Below are 25547 nucleotides of genomic sequence, written 5' to 3'. Positions count from 1 at the left end.
CTGCCTGGATGCCGAGTGAGGGGAAGATGGCCCCCACTCGGCTCCATAGCATTGGAGGGCAGTAGCAACGTCAAACATCACTTCTGTCCAATGCTCTTAATGGGGAATTTTTTCTTTTTTTTGACATTATTATTTTTTTATTGCATTTTAGTGTAAATATGAGATGTGAGGTCTTTTTGACCTTAGATCTCATATTTAAGAGGTCCTGTTATGTTTTTTTTCTATTACAAGAGAGGTTTACATTCCTAGTAAAAGGAATAAAAGTGACACATTTTTTTTAAAGGACAGTGTAAAAAAATAAAATAAAACGTTTTTTTTAAAATTTTAAAGCGCCTCATCCAGCCGAGCTCGCACGCAGAAGCGAATGCAATGCGTAAGTCACACCCACATATGAAAACGATGTTCAAACCACACATGTGAGGTATCGCTGCGATTGTTAGAGGGAGAGCAATAATTCTAGACCTAGACCTCCTCTGTAACTCAAAGCTGATAAAATGTAGACATTTTTAAATGTCGCCAATGGAGATTTTTAAGTGCCAAAGTTTGTCACCATTCCACAAGCGGGCGCAATTTTGAAGCGTGACATGTTGGGTATCAATTTACTTGGCGTAACATTATCTTTCACAATATAGAAAAAAATTGGTATAACTTTACCGTTGTCTTATTTTTTAACTCAAAAAAGGGTATTTTTTCCCCAAAAATTGCATTTGTAAGACCGCTGCGCAAATACATTGTGACATGCAATGACCATTATTCTCTAGGGTGTCTGAAAAAAAATATATATAATGTTTGGGGGTTCTAAGTCATTTTCTAGCAAAAAAATCTCAAAACGATGCTTGGGGCTGAAGCGGTTAAATCACCTTTGGTTTAACAAAAACAGCATTATTTCCAAACGGTACTCTAATAACACACACAGTCTTTGATTTCAGAAATATGTTTACAGTTTGAATTCGATTGGAATTCGATATAAAATTCAAATCGAATTTCATTTAGAATTTTGTTTCGTTATTCGGAGCATTTGGTAAACATTGTTTATACTGTAATTCGGGTATTCGGACATATCCGAATCTCTGAATAACGAAAAATTAACTAACAAATTAGACTTCAGGTTTTAGAATGAAGAAAAAACACAGTGAGAATGCAGCTTTCATATAACTTCTCTGTATATTTTATTTCAGATGATTTATATTTATTTATGCTATATATTGTTTTAAACAAGACTATAAAATGACAGAAATATTGTTAATATTAAAATGAAAAAAAATCATCACAATCAATAATTATCCCAAAATATTTATCACAATCAATAATTATCAATAATAATCATCACAATCAATAATTATCCCAAAATATTTCTAAAAAATTGTATTTAAAATTTTGTATTTATTGATTTTGCTGTACTACACTTTTTAAGTTTTCAATGTTTTATGATGTTAAACTAATCAATAAATAATAACTTTTAGAAATATTTTGGGATAATTATTTAACATAAAGTTGGGCATTTGGCACCTTTAACCCATTTGCTTCAACTAATGTATTTCATATATGAGCATCAGTGGGAGATACGCTTTCCTCTCCTCCATATCACATGCATCCTCTCCAGGACAAGCATGGTGGTGGGTACCTCCAGGTATGGGGGGTTGGAGGAGACCAACAAAGGTTCATTCACTGATCCCCCCCCTTCTGGGTCCGTCACTTTCCCTGGCCACTGTGGTCAGCTCTTTTTCATGCTGAGCTAATCAAAATGACCACAGCTGAATGTCAGATGTCTTTGTTTGCCATTGAGAAGGCGATGAGCTACAATTGATTGAGTTTACAAGTCATTTTTTAGGAGGGGGGTGATCTTCTTTCCAAGTCAGTGATTCTGTTTTTGAATTTTTTGGAAAAAAAAATCCTGACATGTTGGTGTTACATCGTTCAAGTTGCACTGAGTAAAAACAGCTGGATAAAATGAAAACTGTGCCTGTCTTCATTTCAGGCTGCAAAGAGACAAAATGTGATTATTTTAAAGGGGGTGATTCTTTTCTATACCACTGTAGCAATAAAACATGACTGGTCCTCTATATTGAGACATCTGGGGTCTAACAGATGCCAGATCTCCCGTCTGCCTTAAATAGTATCTGATCAAACCAAGATCAGTTTGTAACAGATGCTTTCCCAATCCAAAAATGGATTAGTCTCTTAGACTAATGGTGGTCTCCAAACTGCGGCCCGGAGGCCAGGTGTGGCCCTTTGCTTGCTTTTATCCGGACCTTGGGGCACTATTTCGTTCACTGACACCAACAAAGGGGCACAGTTCCTCCTTATTAAACCAACAGGGCCCAATAAAACCAATGCTGGAGGGCCATTCCTCTCAGTGACACCAAGATGGGGCATAGTTCATCCCATTGACACCAACAATGGGGCACAATTCCTCCCAAAGACACCAAAGATTAGGCACAATTCCTTCAATGATGGGGCACAGTTCATCCCAATGACACCAACAATGGGGAACAATTCCTCCCAAAGACACCAACGATGAGGCACAATTCCTCCCAATGATGGGGCATAATTCCTCTCAATGACACCAATGATGAGGCAAAACTCCTCTCACTGACACCAAGGATGGGACACAATTCCTCTCACTGACACCAAAGATGGGACATTGTTTATTCCAACTTATGCTGGGGCATTTTCTACTCCCGATGGTCTTATTCTGGCCCCCCTAAAGCGTCAAGGACAGTAAACTTTGTATAGAGAGTTTGGAGACCCCTGTCTTAGACCATAGAGATGATCGGGGATGTTCAGCTTTATTGTAAGCCAGCAGAACTGCCGGCTTCGGTCCTGGGTTCTGGGGTGGGACAGGAGAGCCAGAAGAGGCACTGGAGGGTGGGGGGAAGGGGAGGGATGACACCTCCCACTGCCTGTAAAATTGATCCAGCAGCTAATCAGCCACTAGGCTTGCTTTTACATTGTAGAGCATTGCCAGCTCTAAAAAAAAAGGTACTGAAGTCATAACTACAGCCATAGCCCCGGTATAACCACTCAAGCTGCCATGGAGTACCAGTATGTCATTTGGCAGAAAGTGGCAAAGAAAACCCCACAAAGTTTCTACTTGCAGCAAAAGGGTAACAATTCCTACCTGTTATTTATATTTGTGGTTCCGTATTTACTAGAAGGATGGTGCAACACACTTAAGAAAATATATCCCGATATACGGTTGAGTAAATAAGGATTCTCATTGTTGATTTGGATGAAAAATAAATGATTGTTTTTAATGAAATTCAAAACCAGCAGTTGGGGCATCTTAAAAACAGTGAAATTGATTTACTAAAGGCAAACAGGTGGTATTGTTTGCAAGATAATTTTCACTTAACTTAGTCAATGTGTTGACAATCCACTTTGCTAAGAATACTCAATCACATGCCAGGAAAACACCTGTGTTTTTCTTGCAGATGATTGGATGATGGAAGTGAGCAGAGCTTCACCTATGAGTTTTCCATTGACCCAGATTTGGACCACTTCAGTGTCGGAGTTCCAGGCCACACAGATGTGTTCCAAACCAAATGATAGATGTCAACAGAGATGCACCACATACACTAAGGAAAATTCTCTTGCAACGTAAACAGCTTATTTGCCTTTAGTATATCAACCTCAAGGTGTGTATTATAAGCTGATAGACTGAAATTACAGTCTTGGCTGGATAATAACTTCCCCTTTAATTTCATAGACTAGAGACTTCCAATTAATGACATTTCCATTTAAGTCACCATAAAGGGCTTTCTGTACATCTTCTGAAGTCAGGATATAATCCCACATGTGAACATAACTTATTTCACCAACCAATGACTGCTTAGAATCAAACCCTCCACCAATAGAGTCTTGGTCCTGTCCCAGAACAATGCTGGCTTCAGGTGTGATAGAAGACCCTTTCATTGAGGCTTTTCTGGGGTAGAGCTTTCCATTAACCCAAAGCTGGATCACTCCAGTGTCAGAGTCCCAGGTTACACAGATGTGCCTCCAGTCCAAAGTCTCAGAGTCTGTTTTAAAATGAGTGACTTCCTGATTGACATGCATAGAAAAAGTGTTTGGAGGCTTTAAGTAGAAGAGAAAGGCATTGTCCTTCCCGGGAGTAGCGAGAGAGAAGGTAGTATAAGGACGGGAAAGGTCGGTATAAGAACGTAGACAGACGCTGACTTTCTTCAATGGTTTTTTAAATGTAGATCTTAGAATGACATGAGCTGTGTTAGTTTCTTTGGGGAAGACGAAGACTTTGCCCTCCATGTCTAGGGAAGAAAACAGACGAAGATCATTACGGATACATATCAAAGCTTTACATGCTGAATAATGTAATCAGAATTTATTTAAAGGTACCAGAATCATAACTAAACAACAATTGGATACACTCATATATCTCATGATAGAAGTTTTATTTTAGAACTCAATAATTCATCACTAAGAATCTTCTTTTCAATTTTTTCAGTTGTTGTAGTTACTACATGAGAACGTTGATTCCTTGTCATGTGATTTTTCTCTTATAATTGTCATTGTCACCTCTCTTTGTTGTTCATGACAAATAAATCATCATTTTTTAGAGTTATTCTGTACCAGGCATTGGAGGAGCTCATTTATATAGTGAAGATGGCACACCAACACAAATTGTTAGGCTGGACAAGAACGTCTCCTTTCACTTGGTAGAGTAGACACTTCCAATTAATGACATTTCCATGGAGATCACCAGAGACAATCTTCTGAATGTCTTCTGCTGTCAGGACATAATCCCACGGACGTCACTTATTTCACCAACCAATGACTGCTAAGGCTCCATGCACACTGGCTTAAAAAACGTTGCTTCTACAGGAGGTTTGTGTTCTGCCTCTAGAAGCAGCTCAATGTTATTCTTTGTGTCCATGCACATTAGGACAATTACAGGCATATTTTGAGCCCAACGTTTAGAGGCAGGAAAAAAAAACATTTCTGGTTCGTGTCTCTAATAGGAGCTTACTTGCAGAAAAAAAACGTAAAACTCTCCTAAACTCATCTAAACTTTGTCCAAAAAAGCTCTATGTTGAGTGTTTTTTACTATCAAGAGAGCAGATTTTTTTTAAGCCCAGTGTGCATGGAGCCTAATGCCCCGTACACACGGTCGGACTTTCCGATGCAATATGTGCGATCGGAGCTTGTTGTCGGAAATTCCGACCATGTGTGGGCTCCATCGGACTTTTTCCATCGGAATTTCCGACACACAAAGTTTGGGAGCATGCTATAAAATTTTCCGACAACAAAATCCAATCTTTTAAATTCCGATTGTGTGTAGACAAATCCGACTGACAAAGTGCTCAGAACAAATTAAGAGACAAAAGCTGTTGGCTACTGCCCCGTTTATAGTTCCGACGTACGTGTTTTACATCACCGCGTTCAGAACGATCGGATTTTCCGACAACTTTGTGTGACCGTGTGTATGCAAGACAAGTTTGAGCCAACATCTGTCTGAAAAAAATCCATGGATTTTGTTGTCGGAATGTTCGATCAATGTCCGACCATGTGTACCTTGCATTAGAGTCATATCTTCCACCAAAAGAGTCTTGGCCCTGCCCCAGAACAATTCTGGTTTCTGCTGTGACAGAAGACCCAGTGGCACTTCCCCGGGAGACAGATGTGAATTGGAGCAGGTGCAGGCTCCTGGAAGCTGCCCCTGGCCCCCTCGCTTGCACTAGCCCTCCCTCCCTTGCGGATGGGTCAGTTGCCATCCATGTCCTTACCTTAGGAAGTGGTGCTGGTGGTCTGGGGTAGGGCTCCTGAAAGCTGCTGCTCCACCTGCTGCAGCTTGCCATGACACCAGGCTGTTGCTTCTCCTTCAAATAGAAAGTGGGTCCTGAGACCCGACCCAAATAGAAAGTGAGTCCTAAGACTCGATGTCCAATTGGGTCTCAGGTCCCCATTCCTGATTGGCTGGGAGGAGAATCAGGAAAACAATAGCGAATATAAATTTGCTATTGTCACACAACCGGGTGGGCTCAGGGATGCAGTTCTCTGAGCCCCAAGCCCACCCTTTTTTGAAGCCAATTAGAGCCTCAGGCTCTAATGACGTGCTTAAAAAAAAAAAAACATTGAAATCCATGGGTCCGGCACCCTTCATGTAGATTAGGGTCTGGGCGCATGGATTTGGGGGTGGCGGCCCTCCGCCCTGTATGGATCCACCACTGAGAAGACCCTTTCATGGACACTCCTCCAGGGTAGAGTTTCCTGTTGACCCAAAGTTTGATCACTCAAGTGTTGGAGACCCAGTTCACACACATGTGCCTCCAGTCCAAAGACTCAGAGTCTGTCTTAAAATTAGGGACTTCCTGGTTGATATGTACAGAACAAGTGTTTGGAGCCTGTAAATAGATGAGAAAGGCAATGTCCTTCCCAGGAGTAGCAAGAGAGAATGCAGTATAGGGGCGGGAAAGGTCGGTATAAGAACGTAGACAGACGCTGACTTTCTTTAATGGCCTTGTAATTGTAGATCTTAGAATGACATGAGCTGTGTTGGTTTCTCTAGAGAAGATGAACATTTTACAAACAAACAAAACTCATTACTGATACTTCTCAAAGATTTGGATTCTAAACAATAAACTCAGATTTCATTTATAGATGCTAGACTTTAAAATACAAAATAATTGAATACACTCATATACCTTGAGAGTACCATTTAAATTTTATTTTTACATTTTCCATCTTAATTACCCAATAAAGGGTTGTACTTTAATCTCCAAATGTTCGTCCAAAATTTAAATTACCGTATTTATCGGCGTATAACACGCGCTGGCGTTTAACACGCACCCCAAGTTTAGGAGGGATTTTTAAGGAAAAAACTTTTAGGAGGGAAGTTTAAGAAAAAAACTTACATTTAAATGCCCATCAATGCAGCCTTGTCAGTGTCCATCTGCAGCCTCATCAGTGTCCATCTGTAGCATTGTCCCTAATTGCAGCCTTGTCCCCCATTGCAGCCTTGTCCCCATTGCAGCCTTGTCAGTGTCCATCTGTAGCATTGTCCCCCATGCAGCCTTGTCCCCCATTGCAGCCTTATCCCCATTGCAGCCATGTCAGTGTCCATCTGTACCTTGTAACTGATTGCAGCCCTGTCCCTCATTGCAGCCTTGTCGTGTCCATCTGCCTTGCCCTGTGTCGTTTGCAATCGCTTTTAAAAATGGCGGCGCCATTCTCGGGTGCTCCCAGCCATCCTCGGCAGCTCTCGGCCGCTTCCGGCCATTCTCGGCGGCTCTCGGCCGCTTTCGGCCATTCTCGGCGGCCCTTGGCCGCTTTCGGCTTTCGCCGGCTCACGCGGGACTGCGAGAGCCGCCGAGAATGGGCGAAAGTGGCCGAAAGCCGCCGAGAATGGCCGAAAGCGGCCGAGAGCCGGCGAGAATGGCCAAAAGCGGCCGAGAGCCGCCGAGAATGGCCGAAAGCTGCCGAGAGCGGCCAAAAGCCGCCGAGAGCCGCCAAAAGGCTCACAATCGGAGGGGGATCGGCGTATAACACGCACCCACAATTTTCCCCTGATTTTAAGGGGAAAAAAGTGTGTGTTATATGCCGATAAATACGGTAATGTTGTGGCCTCAGTTGTAGAAGTATAGGAGCCCTAACACTATGAGCTATATAAACTGGCTGCCACATTCATCAATATATCACTAGTTATGTGTCAGAGAACCGTTCATAGAAGGACTGGCACATCCACTAATGCCCAGCCGAACTGAAGATTGACACATAGAAATTGGCCAATGCAAATGTGCATGTGCGGACGGGCATGAAGAGCCGTGAGGATCCATGTGCCAGTACACAAGCAATACGCGGCAGATTCTGGTGCCCAGTGGCCTATTTAAAGCCAGCAGCATGAGCAGTTGCTGGATGATCTTCAGATCCCCCCATGTGTTCCTATGTTCCTGTTTTTGATACTATTTAATTTCATGTTACCGTCCCAGCTTGCCTTTGACCTGTCTTGTCTCCATTCTTGGCTTAGGCCAGCAGACATCACCACATCACTCAGTCTGTTGCAGCTGGAAACCCCAACTTCTTTAGGCATAGCACTCCCTGTTACCACCTTCAGGGGTGCCCTGTACTCAGCCACAAGGGAAGCTCCCTCAGCACTTCGGCCTCCAACCAGGTACGTGACATTATGATATTAAATAAGGAAAAGGGTTATTTAGGGACTTTTGGGAAGCTAAAACCTGATAAGGTATGTATTTCCATCCCTATGGGACTTTAAATGAAAACATAACTTGGTAGAGCCATGTATTTCCATCCCTATTGAGTCGAAGGAGAAAGGGCAAGGTAGGGGGCACTTTAATTGAAGCACCGGGTAGCAAAGGATAAATAGGTTGAACAAAAGGAATTTTATTGATGTGGTAATGTAAACATACATAAATGGTTGATATCAGGTACATAATAACACAGTAATAACAATAGCCATAATGATAACAAAAAATGTAACCGCTAGAGTTATGCCCCGTACACACGGTCGGACTTTCCGACGGAATATGTGCGATCGGAGCTTGTTGTCGGAAATTCCGACCGTGTGTGGCCTCCATCAGACTTTTTCCTTTGGAATTTCCGACACACAAAGTTTGAGAGCATGCTATAAAATTTTCCGAAAACAAAATCCGACGGACAAAGTGCCACGCATGCTCAGAACAAATTAAGAGACAAAAGTTTTTAAGCTTCTGCCCCGTTTATAGTCTCGACATACGTGTGCTACGTCACCGCATTCTGAACGATCGGATTTTCTGACAACTTTGTGTGACCGTGTGTATGCAAGTCAAGTTTGAGCCAACATCCGTCGGAAAAAATCCATGGATTTTGTTGTCGGAATGTTCGATCAATGTCCGACCGTGTGTACAGGGCATAAGAAGTCAAAGGATAGACATGATAAAAAGCAGTAAACAATTTAAATGGCAATGATGTCATATGGAGACCATAACAAATTTCTGTGGTTCAACCCAATCCAGATTAGATGAGATCGTCAATATGAGGTAAAGCCTGCAGGACCTGTGGCCTCACTAGACCTGATGAGGTAGACATTGTATAATAACTTAAAAAAGGGTGTAGATAGGTAAAGACACGGCATTAAAAATCTCTATGCGTTTCGTGGCTGATACGCCACTCATCAGGAGCATGCACGTGGTAATCTAAAATAAAAGAATATATATAGGATGATAAATAGTAATTGTAGACCTAAGCAGGGGTTAGGTGACAACCCCAATGGCACCAAGGTGCATACTTACTAACTAGAGTTCAATGGCTGGTGATGCGGCGGTGAGGCGCCAAAGGTATCCGGAGTTACCTCCAACCGGGGGCCGTGGCGGGCAGCCCAACTGGGGACAACAAGGACAAGATGCCTACGGAGTGGACAATGGACCACGGGAATCACTGCTTTGGAAAGTTAGATAAAGACAAAGTTGTGGGGCTGCCATGAGTGGCTGAAAATGAAATTATGAGAAGGTGGGGCAAAGAAACCCGTGCTGGTAAGGAGGGTGATGGTGGGTGATTAAAAAGTGGAAAGTGTAGGAGGGTAAATCAGAGGGACCCATACTGGTGAGGAGGGTGATGGTGAGTGGAAGGCTGGCAGTCAAATGGCTGCCAGGTAATTGAGCTAATGAAGACCAGAGGGTGACAAGTAGTGGGAGTGAACACCAGGAACACCAAGGAGAAAGAACAAGTGCAAAATGACAAAATTACCTGGGTGGGCAAGGAGCCAACTGGAAAAGCAAAGATAAATGACTGTGTGAGGTGAGGTGTGCAGGAAACCTCGAGTGCCGAAGCCGCCCGCAGAGACGCCCGTATATGTGTCACCGTGGTGCCGCCCCCCATCGTCACGGCGTGCGGCGTAATGCGGAGGAGGGAAGGGCGCCGCTAGCCGGAAGAACATCCTCCGGCCAAGTGGCACCTATATAGTCCTCCGTAGCCCACGAGCATGGAAACCTATCACACGCACACAGCACGCCAGGGGCATCGCATGTGCTGCATGGAACCCGTGACGTTGACGCGCAGTGTTGGTGCATCCGCCCCCCCAGGCCGAGTGAGGGCGGGGGATGGGCAGAGGCCCACAGTGCGCGTCGCGGCCCCCGGAGGATGAATAGCCACCCTAACAACAACACTGCAGCACGTACCAGCACTCTTGGAATATTATACGCAATAAAGGTGGACAAGGAAATATATTATATAAAAAAATATTGAACCAAGTAAATTGTATGAAGAACAGGGGAGGCTAAACACAAGGTAATTGAGTGCAGGGAATATAATAATGAAAAATATATATAAGCCAATGGAGCATATCCATGTGCTTCCATCCCTAGTTATGTTAAATGAGGAAAAGGGTTATTTAGGGACTTTTGGGAAGCCAAAACCTGGTAAGGTATGTATTTCCATCCCTATGGGACTTCAATTAAAACATAACTCAGTAGAGCAATGTATTTCCATCCCTATTGAGTCGAAGGGGAAAGGGCAAGGAAGGTGTGACTTTAATTGAAGCACTGGGTAGCAAAGGATAAATAGGTTGAACAAAAGGAATTTTATTGATGTGGTAATGTAAACATACATAAATGGTTGATATCAGGTACATAATAACACAGTAATAACAATAGCCATAATGATAACAAAAATATAACCACTAGAGTAAGAAGTCAAAGGATGGACATGATAAAAAGCAGTAAACAATTTAAATGGCAATGATGTCTCAATGGAGACCATAACAAAATTCCGTGGTTCAACCCAATCCAGATTAGATGAAATCGTCAATATGAGGTAAAGCCTGCAGGACCTGTGGCCTCACTAGACCTGACGAGGTAGACATTGTATAATAACTTTAAAAAAGGGTGTAGATAGGTAAAGACACAGCATTAAAAATCTCTACGCGTTTCGTGGCTGATACGCCACTCATCAGGAGCATACACGTGGTAATCTAAAATATAAGAATATATATAAGATGATACATAGTAATTGTAGACCTAAACAGGGGTTAGGTGACAACCCCAATGGCACCAAGGTGCATACTTACTAACTAGAGTTCAATGGCTGGTGATGCGGCGGTGAGGCGCCAAAGGTATCCGGAGTTACCTCCAACCGGGGGCCGTGGTGGCCAGTCCAACAGGGGACAACAAGGACAAGATGCCTACGGAGTGTTGTCCCCAGTTGGACTGGCCACCACGGCCCCCGGTTGGATTTAACTCCGGATACCTTTGGCGCCTCACCGCCGCATCACCAGCCATTGAACTCTAGTTAGTAAGTATGCACCTTGGTGCCATTGGGGTTGTCACCTAACCGCTTCTTAGGTCTACAATTACTATTTATCATCTTATATGTATTCTTTTATTTTAGCTTACCACATGCATGCTCCTGATGAGTGGCGTATCAGCCACGAAACGCGTAGAGATTTATAATGCCGTGTCTTTACCTATCTACACCCTTTTTTAAAGTTATTATACAATGTCTGCCTCGTCAGGTCTAGTGAGGCCACAGGTCCTGCAGGCTTTACCTCATATTGACAATTTCATCTAATCTGGATTGGGTTGAACCACGGAATTTTGTTATGGTCTCCATTGAGACATCATTGCCATTTAAATTGTTTACTGCTTTTTATCATATCCATCCTTTGACTTCTTACTCTAGCGGTTACGTTTTTTGTTATTATGGCTATTGTTATTACTGTGTTATTATGTACCTGATATCAACCATTTATGTATGTTTACATTACCACATCAATAAAATTCCTTTTGTTCAACCTATTTATCCTTTGCTACCCGGTGCTTCAATTAAAGTCCCACTTTCGTTGCCCTTTCTCCTTCGACATTATGATATTAATGGTTGCAAGTTACCATATAACATTCAATCTGAACTCCAGAAATTATATTTTTTGCATTCTTACATAAGTCCTGTCTAGTTCAATATAAGTATCCATATCTGATCCCTGGAGAGCTGCTGAGGATACTGGAAATCACTGTAGTAGCCAGCACTATATACAGTGATAGCAGCGATCTTCCGAGTTTTGTGTGAGTGGCTTCCCCTCTGAAAACTGACCACAGAAGGGAATTACTCAGAACCTCTGTCATTCATATCACACCATGTATTTTTTCTCAGTGAACACAAGCTGTTCTTTGATTAGACGAAGTTGAGAAGAGGGGCAGTGGGATCATGTTCTCCACCTCACTCAATAACAGAATGCCTTATTCTCAAGGTTTTCTATGAATGGAAACGATGCTGAGCAAGTGACCCCATGGTCAGTGTGCAGAGAAGAAGCTGCTGGAGGAGCACCCAGAAGATGTTACAACCACAAACGTAAATGTATTTTATTGGGATTTTATGTGATAGACCAACACACATAATTGAGAAGTGGAAGGAAAATGATAAATGGTTTTCAATTTTTTTTTACAAATAAATATGTGAAAAGTGTGGGGTACATTTGTATAGCGCCCCCCCCGAGTCAATACTTTGTAGAATCTCCTTTCTCTGCAATTACAGCTGCAAGTCATTTTGGGAATGTCTCTACCAGCTTTGCACATCTAGAGAGGGACATTTTTTGCCCATTTTTCTTTGCAAAATATCTCAAGCTCTGTCAGATTGGATGGAGAGCGTCTGTGAACAGCAATTTTCAAGTCTTGCCACACATTCTCAATGGGATTTAGGTCTGGACTTTGACTGGGCCATTCTAACACATGAATATGCTTTGATCTAAACCATCATTTGACTTGTTGGCTATGTCTATATATAAACAAGTTTTTATGTTTTGTATTAATAAAAGTGCCATTATATTGCCTTTTACTATAAAATAATCTTTATGACCATTTCTGCCTAAAAAGTGCAAGGGGGCTGCTCCAATCCTGCACTACGGTGTAGGTGTACAAACCTTTTGATCTAAACCATTCCATTGTAGCTCTGGCTGTATGTTTAGGTTCGTTGTCCTGCTGGAAGGTGAACCTCCGCCCCAGTCTCAAGTCTTTTGCAGACTCTAACAGGTTTTCTTCTAAGATTGTTCTGTATTTGGCTCCATCCACCTTCCCATCAACTCTGACCAGCTTCCCTGTCCCTGCTGAAGAAAAGCAGCCCCACAACATGATGCTGCCACCACCATGTTTCACTGTGGTGTGTTCAGGGTGATGTGCAGTGTTAGTTTTCCCCCACACATAGCGTTTTGTTTTAGGCCAAAAAGTAAAATTTTGGTCTCATCTGACCAGGGCACCTTCTTCCACATGTTTGCTGTGTCCCCCACATGGCTTCTCACAAAACTGCAAACGGGACTTCTCATGGCTTTCTTTCACCAATGTCTTTCTTCTTGCCACTCTTCCATAAAGGCCAGATTTGTGGAGAGCACGACTAATAGTTGTCCTGTGGACAGATTCTCCCACCTGAGCTGTGGATCTCTGAAGCTCCTTCAGAGTTACCATGGTCATCTTGGCTGCTTTTCTGATGAAAGCTCTCCTTGCCTGTCAGTTTAGGTGGACAGCCATGTCTTGGTAGGTTTGCGGTTGTGCCATACTCTTTCCATTTTCAGATGATGGATTGAACAGTGCTCCATGAGATGTTCAAAGCTTGGGATATATATTTTTTTATAAACTAACCCTGCTTTATCCTTGTCCACAACTTTATCCCTGACCTGTCTGGTGTGTTCCTTGGCCTTCATGATGCTGTTTGTTCACCAACATTCTCTAACAAACCTCTGAGGGCTTCACAGAACATCTGCATTTATACTGAGATTAAATTACACACAGGTGGACACTATTTACTAATTAGGTGACTTATGAAGGCAATCGGTTCCACTAGATTTTAGTTAAGGGTATCAGACTAAAGGGGCTGAATAGAAATGCATCCCCCCCACACTTTTCACATATTTATTTGTAAAAAAAAATTGAAAACCATTTATCATTTTCCTTAGACTTCACAATTATGTGTCACTTTGTGTTGGTCTATCACATAAAATTCCAACAAATACATTTACATTTTTGGTTGTAACATGACAAAATGTGGAAAATTTCAAGGGGTCTGAATACTTTTTCAAGGCACTGTACATTGAGCCAAGCTGGAGCAGAATAAGCATGACAAAAAATTCTTTGTTTATGTAGGGTTGCCCCCAAAGAAGTCACTGGTAATGGTGGATCTTCCGTTCTGCCATGACTCTCTAAACTGCACAGTCCCCACTGACACACTTGGTCGTATACTGAAGACCATTGGCACCTGTGGATTTAAGTGTTAGCAGGCTACCACTCTAAGAACGCATGAGAATAAGGCCACAAGCAGCTTAACAGTAAATCAGTTGAATGTATTAAGGCAATTCAATGTAGCAATTCAATGCTACCAATAGGCAAACTAGGCAGCCACCTATGGTGCACTGCTGCCTAGGGCGCCTGGCCACTGGTGTTCCTACTCTTTTCTCTCTGCAACAAGTAACTAAGTCTCAGCATCAGCAGGCAGAGGCAGAGGACTGTGTCTGTGTCCTGACTCTCGAATGAATGGAAGCAAGCAAACATTAATTTATGGGCACTGGTAGGCTGCATTTGATGGGCGCTGATGAAGCTGCATTTGATGGGCACTGGTGAGGCTGCATTTGATGGGTGCTGGTGAAGCTGTATTTTATGGGCGCTGGTGAGGCTGCATTTGATGAGTGCTGGTGAAGATGCATTTGATGGGTGCTGGGGAGGCTGCATTTGATGGATGCTGATGAGGCTGCATTTGATGGACGCTGGTGAGGGTGCATCTGATGGGTGCTGGTGAGGCTGCATTTGATGGGTGCTGGTGAGGCTGCATTTGATGGGCGCTGATGAGGCTGCATTTGATGGGCGCTTTATTAAAAAGGTGGGGTATAGATGGGCAGGGCAAAGGGGGTGGAGTCAGGGGTGGGGCCGAGGGAGGGCAAAATGAAGTTTCGCCTAGGGTGTCAAAAATCCTTGCACCAGCCCTGCCTCCACCCCTAACAAGCCATCTTTCTCTGTAGGGCTAAAGGTCATGGCTTAGACCTCACCCAGCCCCCCAACTCTCCTATGGAATTCAGTGATCTAAGGGCGGTCATTCAGTTAGCAGAGCATCCAATGGAAAGAGCTCAGATCTATCTTGTGGAACCTCTTTAAATAAAGGAGAAATAGAAAAGTGGAGAAGAATCTGAATATTATACATCGCTGATTTCCACTAGCAGTAAGTGTGAGCAGGATTTATCACCTACCTTCCTGTGCAAGAGACACGGGGACCACCAACAGCAACACCAGAACACTCAGCTCCATCTCCCTGAGAACATATAAAATGATTAAAAAAAATGAATGTCTTACTTAACCACCTCCGTCCCAAGCCAATTTTGACTTCTGACTTTGCTCCTACATGTAAAAATCGTCATTTTTTTTGCAAGAAAATTACTCAGAAGCCCCAAACATTATATATCTTTTTTTTTTAATAAAAAATGATGGTTGTTACAACTTTTTATGTCACACGGTATTTGCGCAGCAACTTTTCAAGCGCAATTTTTTGGGAGGAAAAAGTGAATTAAAAAACAAAACACTAAAGTTAGCCCTATTTTGTTTGTATAATGTGAAGGATGATGTTACGCCGAGTAAATAAATGCCCAACATGTCATGCTTTAAAATTACGCACACTTGTAGTATGGCGCAAAACTTTGACTCTCCATAGGCTACGCATTAAAAATGTTTACAGGTTACCAGTTTAGAGCTACACAGGAGGTCTTGTGCTGGAAGTATTGCTCTCACTAACATTCATGGCGATACCTCACATGTGTGGCTTGAACGCTGTTTACATATGTGGGTGCGACGCACGTATGTGTTCGCTTCTGCGTGCAAGCATGCAGGGATGGGGCGTTTTAAAAAAAATATATTGTTTGTTTTATTTTTATTTTTTTATTTTTACACTTTCCCTTAATTTTTTAACACTTTTATTCCTTATTACAAGGAATGTAAACATCCTTTGTAATAGGAATAGGGCATGACAGGTCCTCTTTATGGAGAGATCTGAGGTCATAAGTCCCCACATTTCTCCTCTATGCTGGAAAGCCTGAGACCTTTCCAGCTAAAAACACAGCAGCGTTTACATCTGCTGATGCTGGACAGGACATCATAACGTTGCACCCGGCCTCCAAAGGTCATAGAGATGATTGGTCCGCGGTCAGCTCTATAGTAAACTTCTGCCGCTAGCAGATTCATGCTCCGGCTCACCGATCACACTGGCAAGCTGGTAGAAGCACCAGAGGGTGGCAGGAGGAGGGGTACATCCCCTCTCGTTGCCTGTAAAAACAATCAAGCAGCTGAACAGCCACTATGAATGTGTTTACGGTGCAGGGATTCGCCAGCAGAAAAGAAAGATATCTGAATGATGCCTGCAGCTGCACCCATCATCCCAATATCTCCACTCAAAGTCCAGGACGTCATATGACGGTCTATGGGTGGGAAGTGGGGATCCCAGTTGGGTTGCCACCTGTTCAGGATTCAGCCGGGCAGTCTGGGTTTTGAATCATGTGTCTGGGTTTCAGTCCACCTGAAACCTGGACACATTATTCAGACAGGAACGTGGCTCAGAACAGGGCTTGAAGGGAGGGTGAGGGGGCACTATGTACGCCGCATTACTATTCTCTTTGGAGTGCCCAAAGGTGTCCTAGGTCTATTACAATCCTATAGTGTATACTAAAAAAATACTGTGCACCGCTAAAGTGTTTGGGTTTGGCTTGAAGAAAAAGTGGCAACCCTAGATTCCAGTGTCTCCCCATGCAGTATGTCTTCTAGAGGCGGACACAGGGGGGGCAACAGGGCGATTGCCCCTCCCGAGAATTTGGGTGAGTGAGTGGGCAGGTGGGTGGCTCCGCTGGTGAGAGAGTGGGCAGACCAGGCTGTCCACCGGCTCAGTTAGTGAGCAGGCGGGAGGCTCGGTGGGCGAGCAGCTGGGCAGCTTGGTGGTTGAGCGAACAGCTGGCCAATCAAGGAGCCAGTGGGTGGGGGAGCAGAGAGATGACATCATCTTTCACCGCCCGGCACCCCCCTGCATCCCTGCAGTGCAGTTCCACCCTCACTGTGCAGGCAGCCGTGGGAAGCAAAGACATGACTTCATCTCTCTGCTGCCTGACTGGTAATCTGCTGCCTGACTCTGGGACACAGCAAGAGACCACCTTAGCAGGAAAGTGACACAGCAAGAGACAAACCGCAATGAGTGGCAGGTGACGTGCCAAGTGACAATCCGCAAAGTGTGGCAGGTGACATGGCAAGTGACAATCTGCATCTGGTGGCAGGTGACATGGCAAGTGACAATCTGCATCTGGTGACAGGCGAGGTGGCAAGTGACAATCTGCATCTGGTGGCAGGTGACATGGCAAGTGACAATCTGCATCTGGTGACAGGTGACGTGGCAAGTGACAATCTGCATCTGGTGGCAGGTGACGGTGGCAAGTGACACACTCAGGGCTCCCACTGATTCTGCATTATGGTGAGCTGAATGATTTCATTTGATATTACAATGTTATAATAGAAATAATGCGCTTCAATCATCCTGACACCATATCAACCATGAAGCCGTGATCATTGAAGCGCCAACACCAGCCATTTCCCCGATAAATTGCCCCCAAAAACAACGTATTTTCTGGCAGTGCCCCTTCTGAGACTAGGCTCTGGATCCGTCCCTGATGTCTTCTCCTTTTGAGAGTTAAAAAGCCTGACTTTACTAAACTTCTGATATTTTCACCAAGGCTTCGCCTCAGATGTTTTCTCACTGTTTTGATCAAATTACATTTTTAGATCGATTAATGTTTTTAGCTGATTGCAAACACAGTAAAGGCTCTCCAGAACACTCCCATGAGAATGTATGAATAGCCATAAATGCTAGGCTCCACAGGCACCCATTAATGCAAATTTATGCAATCTTAGGCTCAGAAATTCACACTAAACCACGATCTCCAGAAAAACAGCCACAATGTATTAATGACACAATAAAATAGTCTTACATGGTGCAACACTGGAATACCAGAGCAAGTGAACAGAAGATGTTTGAGGTAGGTGTATCAATTTTTAATTTTTAATTTTTATTTTATTTCAATTATATATGTTTGTGTATATTCTTAATTTAGTATACATAAATATATTTATTTTTGTTTCATATAATCATATATATGTTCTTGGGGATTTATTAAATAGTGTTTATGTATACATATGTATATGGTCTATTAATTGCCTGGGTATGTGTAGTTTATTGTGATGGATATATTTATATGGAATGGTAATTGGTTGTATTTCCATAGTGCCTTTTAATGCATATGGATATTGGTTTTATGATATGAGATTTAGCAGGAATACTGCAGGGGCATGGGTGTATATGTGTGTGTGTGTATCCACCGATGTGGAACATTAGCTATATGGATGTGTTTGTATACATATGTCCTTTCTATTGATTTATTACCATCCATTTTTATATATAAATATGATGTTCTGTAAGGTTACAGCTGAGGAGGCTAGCGGAGGTTTCTTTCCTCTGCAAATTATCATTATTTTTTGTTGCTTTACAGAAACGTTTTTCTCGTTAGGCAGCTGTTTGTTTTTTCTGACCAATTACAATGAAGGCTATACTATTTAGGCTCCAGTAAAATGGCGCCGAGCTCATTTCCTGAAGACGCGCACAGCGTGAAATATGTTGAAAGGGAGGCTCGGCATACACTCACGAGTCCTCCGTTCCTGGATCAGCTGGAACACAAGCCGAGACGCTATTCAAGTACACATAGAACACCAGGTACCGCTCGGTCTCTGCTTCTCCTCCTCAGCTGTAGCCCAGTCTGGTTTTCGTCCTGTACCCGCACATTTGCTTGGATGCTTAGTTTATTTGGAATAAAGACATTTTTACACTATCCAAGCTTTATGGCTTTCATGGGGAGCCACCTTTTGCAGATTGGGTTGATGCATTGATGCACCGAGGCTCAGATATAGAAGTTATATACAATACATTCCTGATGACTGGAGATTGGAGTCCTTATGCCAGGATATCCGGAAAAATTACCTTTGATGATATATAGTTTTTCGTGCCTGAGGGTCACTCTGTGGCCACTACTGTCTGGTGAGCGCTTTGATATACCACTTCGGGTGAAGCACGAATAAGAAAGCATGTGCATTTTATTATGTGGTGATTGGATCTACTAAGAAGATTGTTGTGTGTTTTCTTCATAATCATTTTAGGACATTTGATTTGTTGCACTATATTCACTTTATTGTTAACACAGGATATATATTGCTTATGCACTGGAGCACTTTAATATATGCTAAAATTAACAGGTTCTCTTTTAATATATTGCACTATTGATGCGCCCTATATTGTCTGTTTAATTGTTTATTAGTAAATTACTAATTTTAGGAGCAGCATCAGGTTGGTAGAGTGCACGTTTAATATTTTTTGGCGCCGTGCCCATTAATTATTCACTCGATCTGTTTTGCTAATTGCAATTTGGGGGCTGCCTTATATACAGATTTAATTTTATTTTTGTTTACCAATACACTCACATGGGTGCAACATAACATATACATGTGAAGGCATGAGGAAGGAAGATTTGATTATTTGATTATTGATTATTTAACACCATTGTTTGTATAGTTTTTTTGAGTTTTTCATTTTTGTTGGTTTGTGAGGTCCATTCCCATATGGACATTTTTAGTTTTCTCAACAATAGACAAATCAATTTGGCTGATATTTTTCAGGAACACACGGAAAATTATGTAAATCTAGACCAAGCATTTAGTCAGTTGAAACGTGACATGGAAAAACAGATCAGAGCCTGGTGGGATGTTGCCACTCTTGAATTATATATCAAGGAGAATATAACCCCCAGGAGTCTGAGGTGGGATATAGGGCCCCATGATGGTTTGGAGGACCCTAAACTAATGTCCGAATGGTATGAATTTTTCAATGCCAATGAAAAGAGGCTTATGGAGATAATTGTTTGTAGGAGAAATATCAAACTTGCTATCCTACAGACAAAAATCTCATCTTCTAAAGAAAGCCTCTCGGCCTTTGCACACTCACAGGAGTATAAAGATAAATTTGCTACTTCGGAAAAACAACTTATTAAATATGATAATGATGTCAAAAAGAAAAGAATCAAAAAACATCTAAGAGATTTAAAGGATTATAAAGAAAGTAATGTGTATAGGTGGCAGGAAGATATGGTGAAAACAATATCACGAGAATCTTCCATGGAACGGGAGGATGTGCCTTTAATTGGTCAGGTCCCTGATACTCATTTGGCTACCCCTAGGGGAAAGGGCAAAGGGGTTCAGGGTGCTATTACACAGGATCAGGGTAAACCCAGGGGACCCAACCCACCTGCGAGAAACTTACCCCCTCCCCCTAGAACTAACAATAGATTAGCAGATGCATCCCATTATGAGGTGCATACAGAGAATTGATTTTTACCTTTGAGATAAATTACCCCCAAGAAAAAGGAATACTACAGAAACCAGCAACCTCCATATACATATTCTAATGAATATGCACAGTATGGTGGGAATTATGATTATCATCACTACAGTAACTATCCACCACACCCTCCTCCTTCGTCTTCATACTATAGACATTATGAAACTCCACACAGAAGACTTTATAGGGGAAGACCTTTAAGAGGAGGAAATTAGGGTCAAGGGTATCATAGACCTCCCCCACAAGGGTATGATAATCAGTATTACCAAACATCGGGGGAATGGAGGGTTTGGAAGGAACACTACAAAGCAGCTCTCCCGCCCCCACACAAACTATCAGAAGAAAGAAAAGAGGATGTAGAGGAGGCAGACAAAAAAAAGAGAGAAAATTAGAATCAGGTATATTTAATCTAGCAGGCGAGACCTTTACTGAGGATGAGTTGCACATCCTTCAGGAAGGCCTCAAATTTGCCCCAGCAAAGTTTTTGAATAAATTTGACACCATGATTGATGTTGAAAAATTTTCTAGGAAATTAAATAATAAAAAAAAAATTTTGATGGTAAAATCGCAAGATAAGCAGGTCAAAGATACCAATTATGTGCATAATGTGGATGTGGAGAGACCAAATCTGGTTACAGCAGATGTTGAGTCTATTTACACCAACATTAAACAGAAGGATGCGTTGGATGCGATTAAATGGTCCCTACATAAATATACCAATTTAAAACAGGAACAAATTGCTTTTTCAATTGAGGAACTGAATATGGCTATGTCCAATAACTTTTTTTGGTATGGAGGTAACTTCTACAAACAGATAAAAGGGGTGGCTATGGGGGCAAAGTATGCCCCCAGTGTAGCTAACATATTTTTAAATAGATGGGAAGAAGACATTTTACAGATGAGTGGCCTCAGCTAAAATTATATCGGAGATACATTGACGATTTGTTTTTCATGTGGGAGAGATCAGTTGAGGAGCTACAGGAATACATGGCCCATATGAATAACAATCGTTATGGTATCAAGCTTACTGGGAAATGGAGTTATGAGGAGATACAGTATCTGGATTTGGAAATTTTCAGGAAAGGTACCCATTTGTATACCAGAACTTTTTTTAAAAATGTAGACAGAAACGGGTACATCTCGACCCGGAGCTGTCACCATTCAGGGTGGATTAAGGCCATCCCTAAGGGACAATTTGCTTGTATAAGGAGAAATTGTGACCTGGATGATGACTATTGGGCACAATCTGGAATCCTGTTAGGTTTTTAGAAAAAGGATACAACCAGTTTGAACTTCAAAAAATCAGATTGGAGGTATAAACAGGCTGAAAAATCAGTTACAAAATATAGGCCTATACTCCTCAAAGATAGCACTTTAAATAAATTTCTGCCACATAGGCCTTCGTTTATTTATAGGAAGGCTCCAGGCCTCAGAAACATGATAGCTAAAAATGTAGTAGAGCCCCCCAAGAGCCGTAAAAAAGTTTTTTGGACACTATTGGTTTCTATAGATGTGGACAATGCAAATCATGCAGGGTAACCGCAGATAAAAAAAGAAAAACTGAAATGTTTGTGGGTGCTAATAGCAAAGAATATAAAATTGACAAATTTATATCCTGTAATTGCAGGTATGTTGTGTATCTCCTCACGTGCCCTTGCGGGTTATTATACGTGGGCAGAACCACAAGGTGTCTGTATAATAGGATAAATGAACATGTAACCAACATCAAAAATGGGTATAAAAAACATAGTGTCTCCAACCATTTTAGAATCCATCACCGACAAAATCTAGCCTTTTCAAAATTTTATGGTGTAGACAAGGTTGTACCACACTGGAGAGGGAGTGATATGATTAGCAGGGTTTCGCAGGCTGAAACCCGGTGGATCTTTGATCTGGGATGTCTCGTGCCTGCTGGTATGAACATCGATATAGTCTGAATTGTTTTGTGACCGATTACTAAATGCGTTTATAATTTTTTGTTTTTTGTGTTTTATCCAATGGATTTGAACTATTGGTCTGAAAGAGCCCCCCTTTTATTTGAGGGCACGTTTTTTATCAATTTTTTTGGTCACCCAAAGAATCTGACCTACTGGTCTGAAATGGCCCCTTTTTTTTCTTGAGGATTCGTGTTTTATCTACACTTTGGATATTATTGTCAGTCTCGTAATGATATAGATTGTCACATCTAGAAAGAAAAGTATCAGGTTTCTCCTTGTTTAATGGAAACGACATCCAAGTACATATATGCACATACAATTTTGTGCACGGTTTTACAGCTTTGAACATCTTTTGTCTGTTACAGTGGGGAGTTATTATCATTTTCCCACTGTTGGGGGTGTTAATTTTTAAACTTTAAATTTTATTTTTTTTTTTATTTCAATTATAGCTGTTTGTGTATATTCTTAATTCAGTATACATAAATATATTTAATTTTGTTGCATATAATCATATATATGTTCTTGGGGATTTATTAAATAGTGTTTATGTATTCATATGTATATGGTCTATTAATTGCCTGGGTATGTGTAGTTTATTGTGATGGATATATTTATGGGGAATGGTAATTGGTTGTATTTCCATAGTGCCTTTGAATGCATATGGATATTGGATTGGTTTTTATGATATGAGATTTAGCAGGAATACTGCAGGGGCATGGGTGTATATATATATATATATATATATATATATATATATATATATATATATATATATATATGTATATATATATATATGTATATATATATATATGTATATATATATATATGTATATATATACACATATATATATATATATATATGTGTGTATATATATATATATATATATATATATATATATATATATATATATATAGTTTATTTTCCACCGATGTGGAACATCAGCTATATGGATGTGTTTGTATACATATGTCCTTTCTATTGATTTATTACCATCCATTTTTATATATAAATATGATGTTTTATAAGGTTACAGCTGAGGAGGCTAGCGGAGATTTCTTTTCTCTGCAAATTATCATTATTTTTCATTGCTTTACAGAAACGTTTTTCTCCTTAGGCAGCTGTTTGTTTTTTCTGACCAATTACAATGAAGGCAATACTATTTAGGCTCCAGTAAAATGGCGCCGAGCCCATTTCCTGAAGACGCGTGCACAGCGTAAAATGTATTGAAAGGGAGGCTCGACATACACTCACGAGTCCTCTGGAGACCCCCAAAAAAAAAACAGGTCTCTGATGTAGTAACCTGGAAGCGACGTCACAATGTCACTTCTGGTTTACTCAGCAGCCAATGGCACATAAATCACGTAAATCATGCCCGTAAATGTAAACAATGTTCACATTACACATGTGATTTACAGACCTCCTCTGGAACTCTAAACAGGTAACCATTAAAATTTTTAAACCATCGCCTATGAAGATTTTTAAGTACTGCAGTTTGTCGTCTTTCCACAGTTTTAAAGCATGACATGTTAGGTATCTATTTACTCGGTGTAACATTATCTTTCATATTATACAAAAAATCTGGCCAACTTTACTGTTTAGTATTTTTTAAGTGTATTTTTTCCCCCAAAAAATTTAGTTTGAAAGCCTGCTGCGCAAGTACAGTGTGACATAAAATATTGCAATGACGCCATTTTATTCTCTAGGGTCTCTGCTTAAAAAATATATATATAATGTTTTGGAGTTCTAAGTAATTTTCTAGCAAAAAAATACTGATTTAAACTTGTAGTGGTTGTCTTGTTTTGAAGCGGTTAATTAAATAAAACCCCAAATTTTGTATTAATACAAATCGATAAAAAATGTCTCACAAAATAATATAAAACGTGCACAATAAAAATATGTCCTATAACAATGCTTTATCCTGATATGTCTATGCATTTCACAGTTATATTGCCTCCTCAGGACTACAGTGCCTTGAAAATGTATTCATACCCCTTGAAATTTTCCACATTTTGTCATGTTACAACCAAAAATGTAAATGTATTTTACTTGGATTTTAGGTGATAGACCAACACAAAGTGACACATAATTGTGAAGTGAAAAGAAAATGATAAATTGTTTTCAAATTGTTTTTACAAATAAATATGTGAAAAGCGTGGGGGGCATTCGTATGGAGCCCCCCTGAGTCAATACTTTGAATAACCACCTTTCACTGCAATTACAGCTGCAAGTCTTTTTGGGGATGTCTTTACCAGCTTTGCACATCTAGAAAGTGACATTTTTGCCCATTGTACTTTGCAAAATTGCTCAAACTCTGTCAGATTGGATGGAGAGCGTCTGTGAACAGCAATTTTCAAGTCTTGCCACAGATTTTCAATTGGATTTAGGTCTGGACTTTGACTGGGCCATTCTAACACATGAATATGCTTTGATCTAAACCATTCCATTATAGCTCTGGCTGTTTGTTTAGGGTCGTTGTCCTGCTGGAAGGTGAACCTCCGCCCCAGTCTCAAGTATTTTGCAGACTCTAACAGGTTTTCTTCTAGGATTGCCCTGTATTTGGCTCCATCCATCTTCCCATTAACTCTGACCAGCTAGCCCACAGCAGGGTGTCAGCCAGCAAGCCCACACACAGCAGGGTGCCAGCCAGCAAGCCACCCACAGCAGGGTGCCAGGCAGCAAGCCACCCACAGCAGGGTGCCTGCCATTTTTAAACTTACTCTTTAAGTTTAAATTTCAATGCAGATGGATGCAGAGAGAAAAAGTAAAATTGTGATCTGGGACTATTTCTCTTCTCAAACATCTCCAGGAAAATCATCAGTGTGCAACACATGCACAAACAATGTGAGCATGCGATCAACAACTGCAAAAATCAAAAATACGTCAAATCTTTGGGTCTATCTAATGCCGCGTACACACGGTCGGACTTTTCGTCTACAAAAGTCCGACAGCCTGTCCGACAGACTTCCGGCGGACTTTCGGCAGACTTGCAGCAGACTTTCTAACGAACGGACTTGCCTACACACGACCACACAAAAGTCCGACGGATTCGTACGTGATGACGTACACCGGACTAAAATAAGGAAGTTCATAGCCAGTAGCCAATAGCTGCCCTAGCATGGGTTTTTGTCCGTCGGACTAGCACACAGACGAGCGGATTTCGGGGTCCGTCGTAGTTACGACGTAAAGATTTGAAGCATGTTTCAAATCTAAAGTCCGTCGGA

General features: G+C 41.4%; 1 protein-coding gene across 1 annotated transcript in view; it reads right to left on the bottom strand.

Annotated features, from left to right (window-relative positions):
• Nucleotides 1–1145: 1145 nt before the first annotated feature.
• The window catches only part of LOC141133792 (C-reactive protein-like), a 29956-nt gene continuing 5554 nt past the window's right edge, over nt 1146–25547 (bottom strand). The window contains exons 2-3 of the mRNA XM_073623348.1: nt 15167–15228; nt 1146–4265 (exon numbers count right to left, since the gene is read on the bottom strand). Of these exons, the coding sequence (XP_073479449.1) occupies nt 3667–4265; nt 15167–15224 (657 nt within the window). The 5' untranslated portion in view covers nt 15225–15228 and the 3' untranslated portion in view covers nt 1146–3666. The remainder of the gene's footprint in view (nt 4266–15166; nt 15229–25547) is intronic.

Source organism: Aquarana catesbeiana, linkage group LG03 (genome assembly GCF_042186555.1).
Source record: "Aquarana catesbeiana isolate 2022-GZ linkage group LG03, ASM4218655v1, whole genome shotgun sequence".
Taxonomy (NCBI): domain Eukaryota; kingdom Metazoa; phylum Chordata; class Amphibia; order Anura; family Ranidae; genus Aquarana; species Aquarana catesbeiana.
Note: the sequence above shows the minus strand (reverse complement) of the source record. Positions and strands in the feature narration are given on the sequence as shown.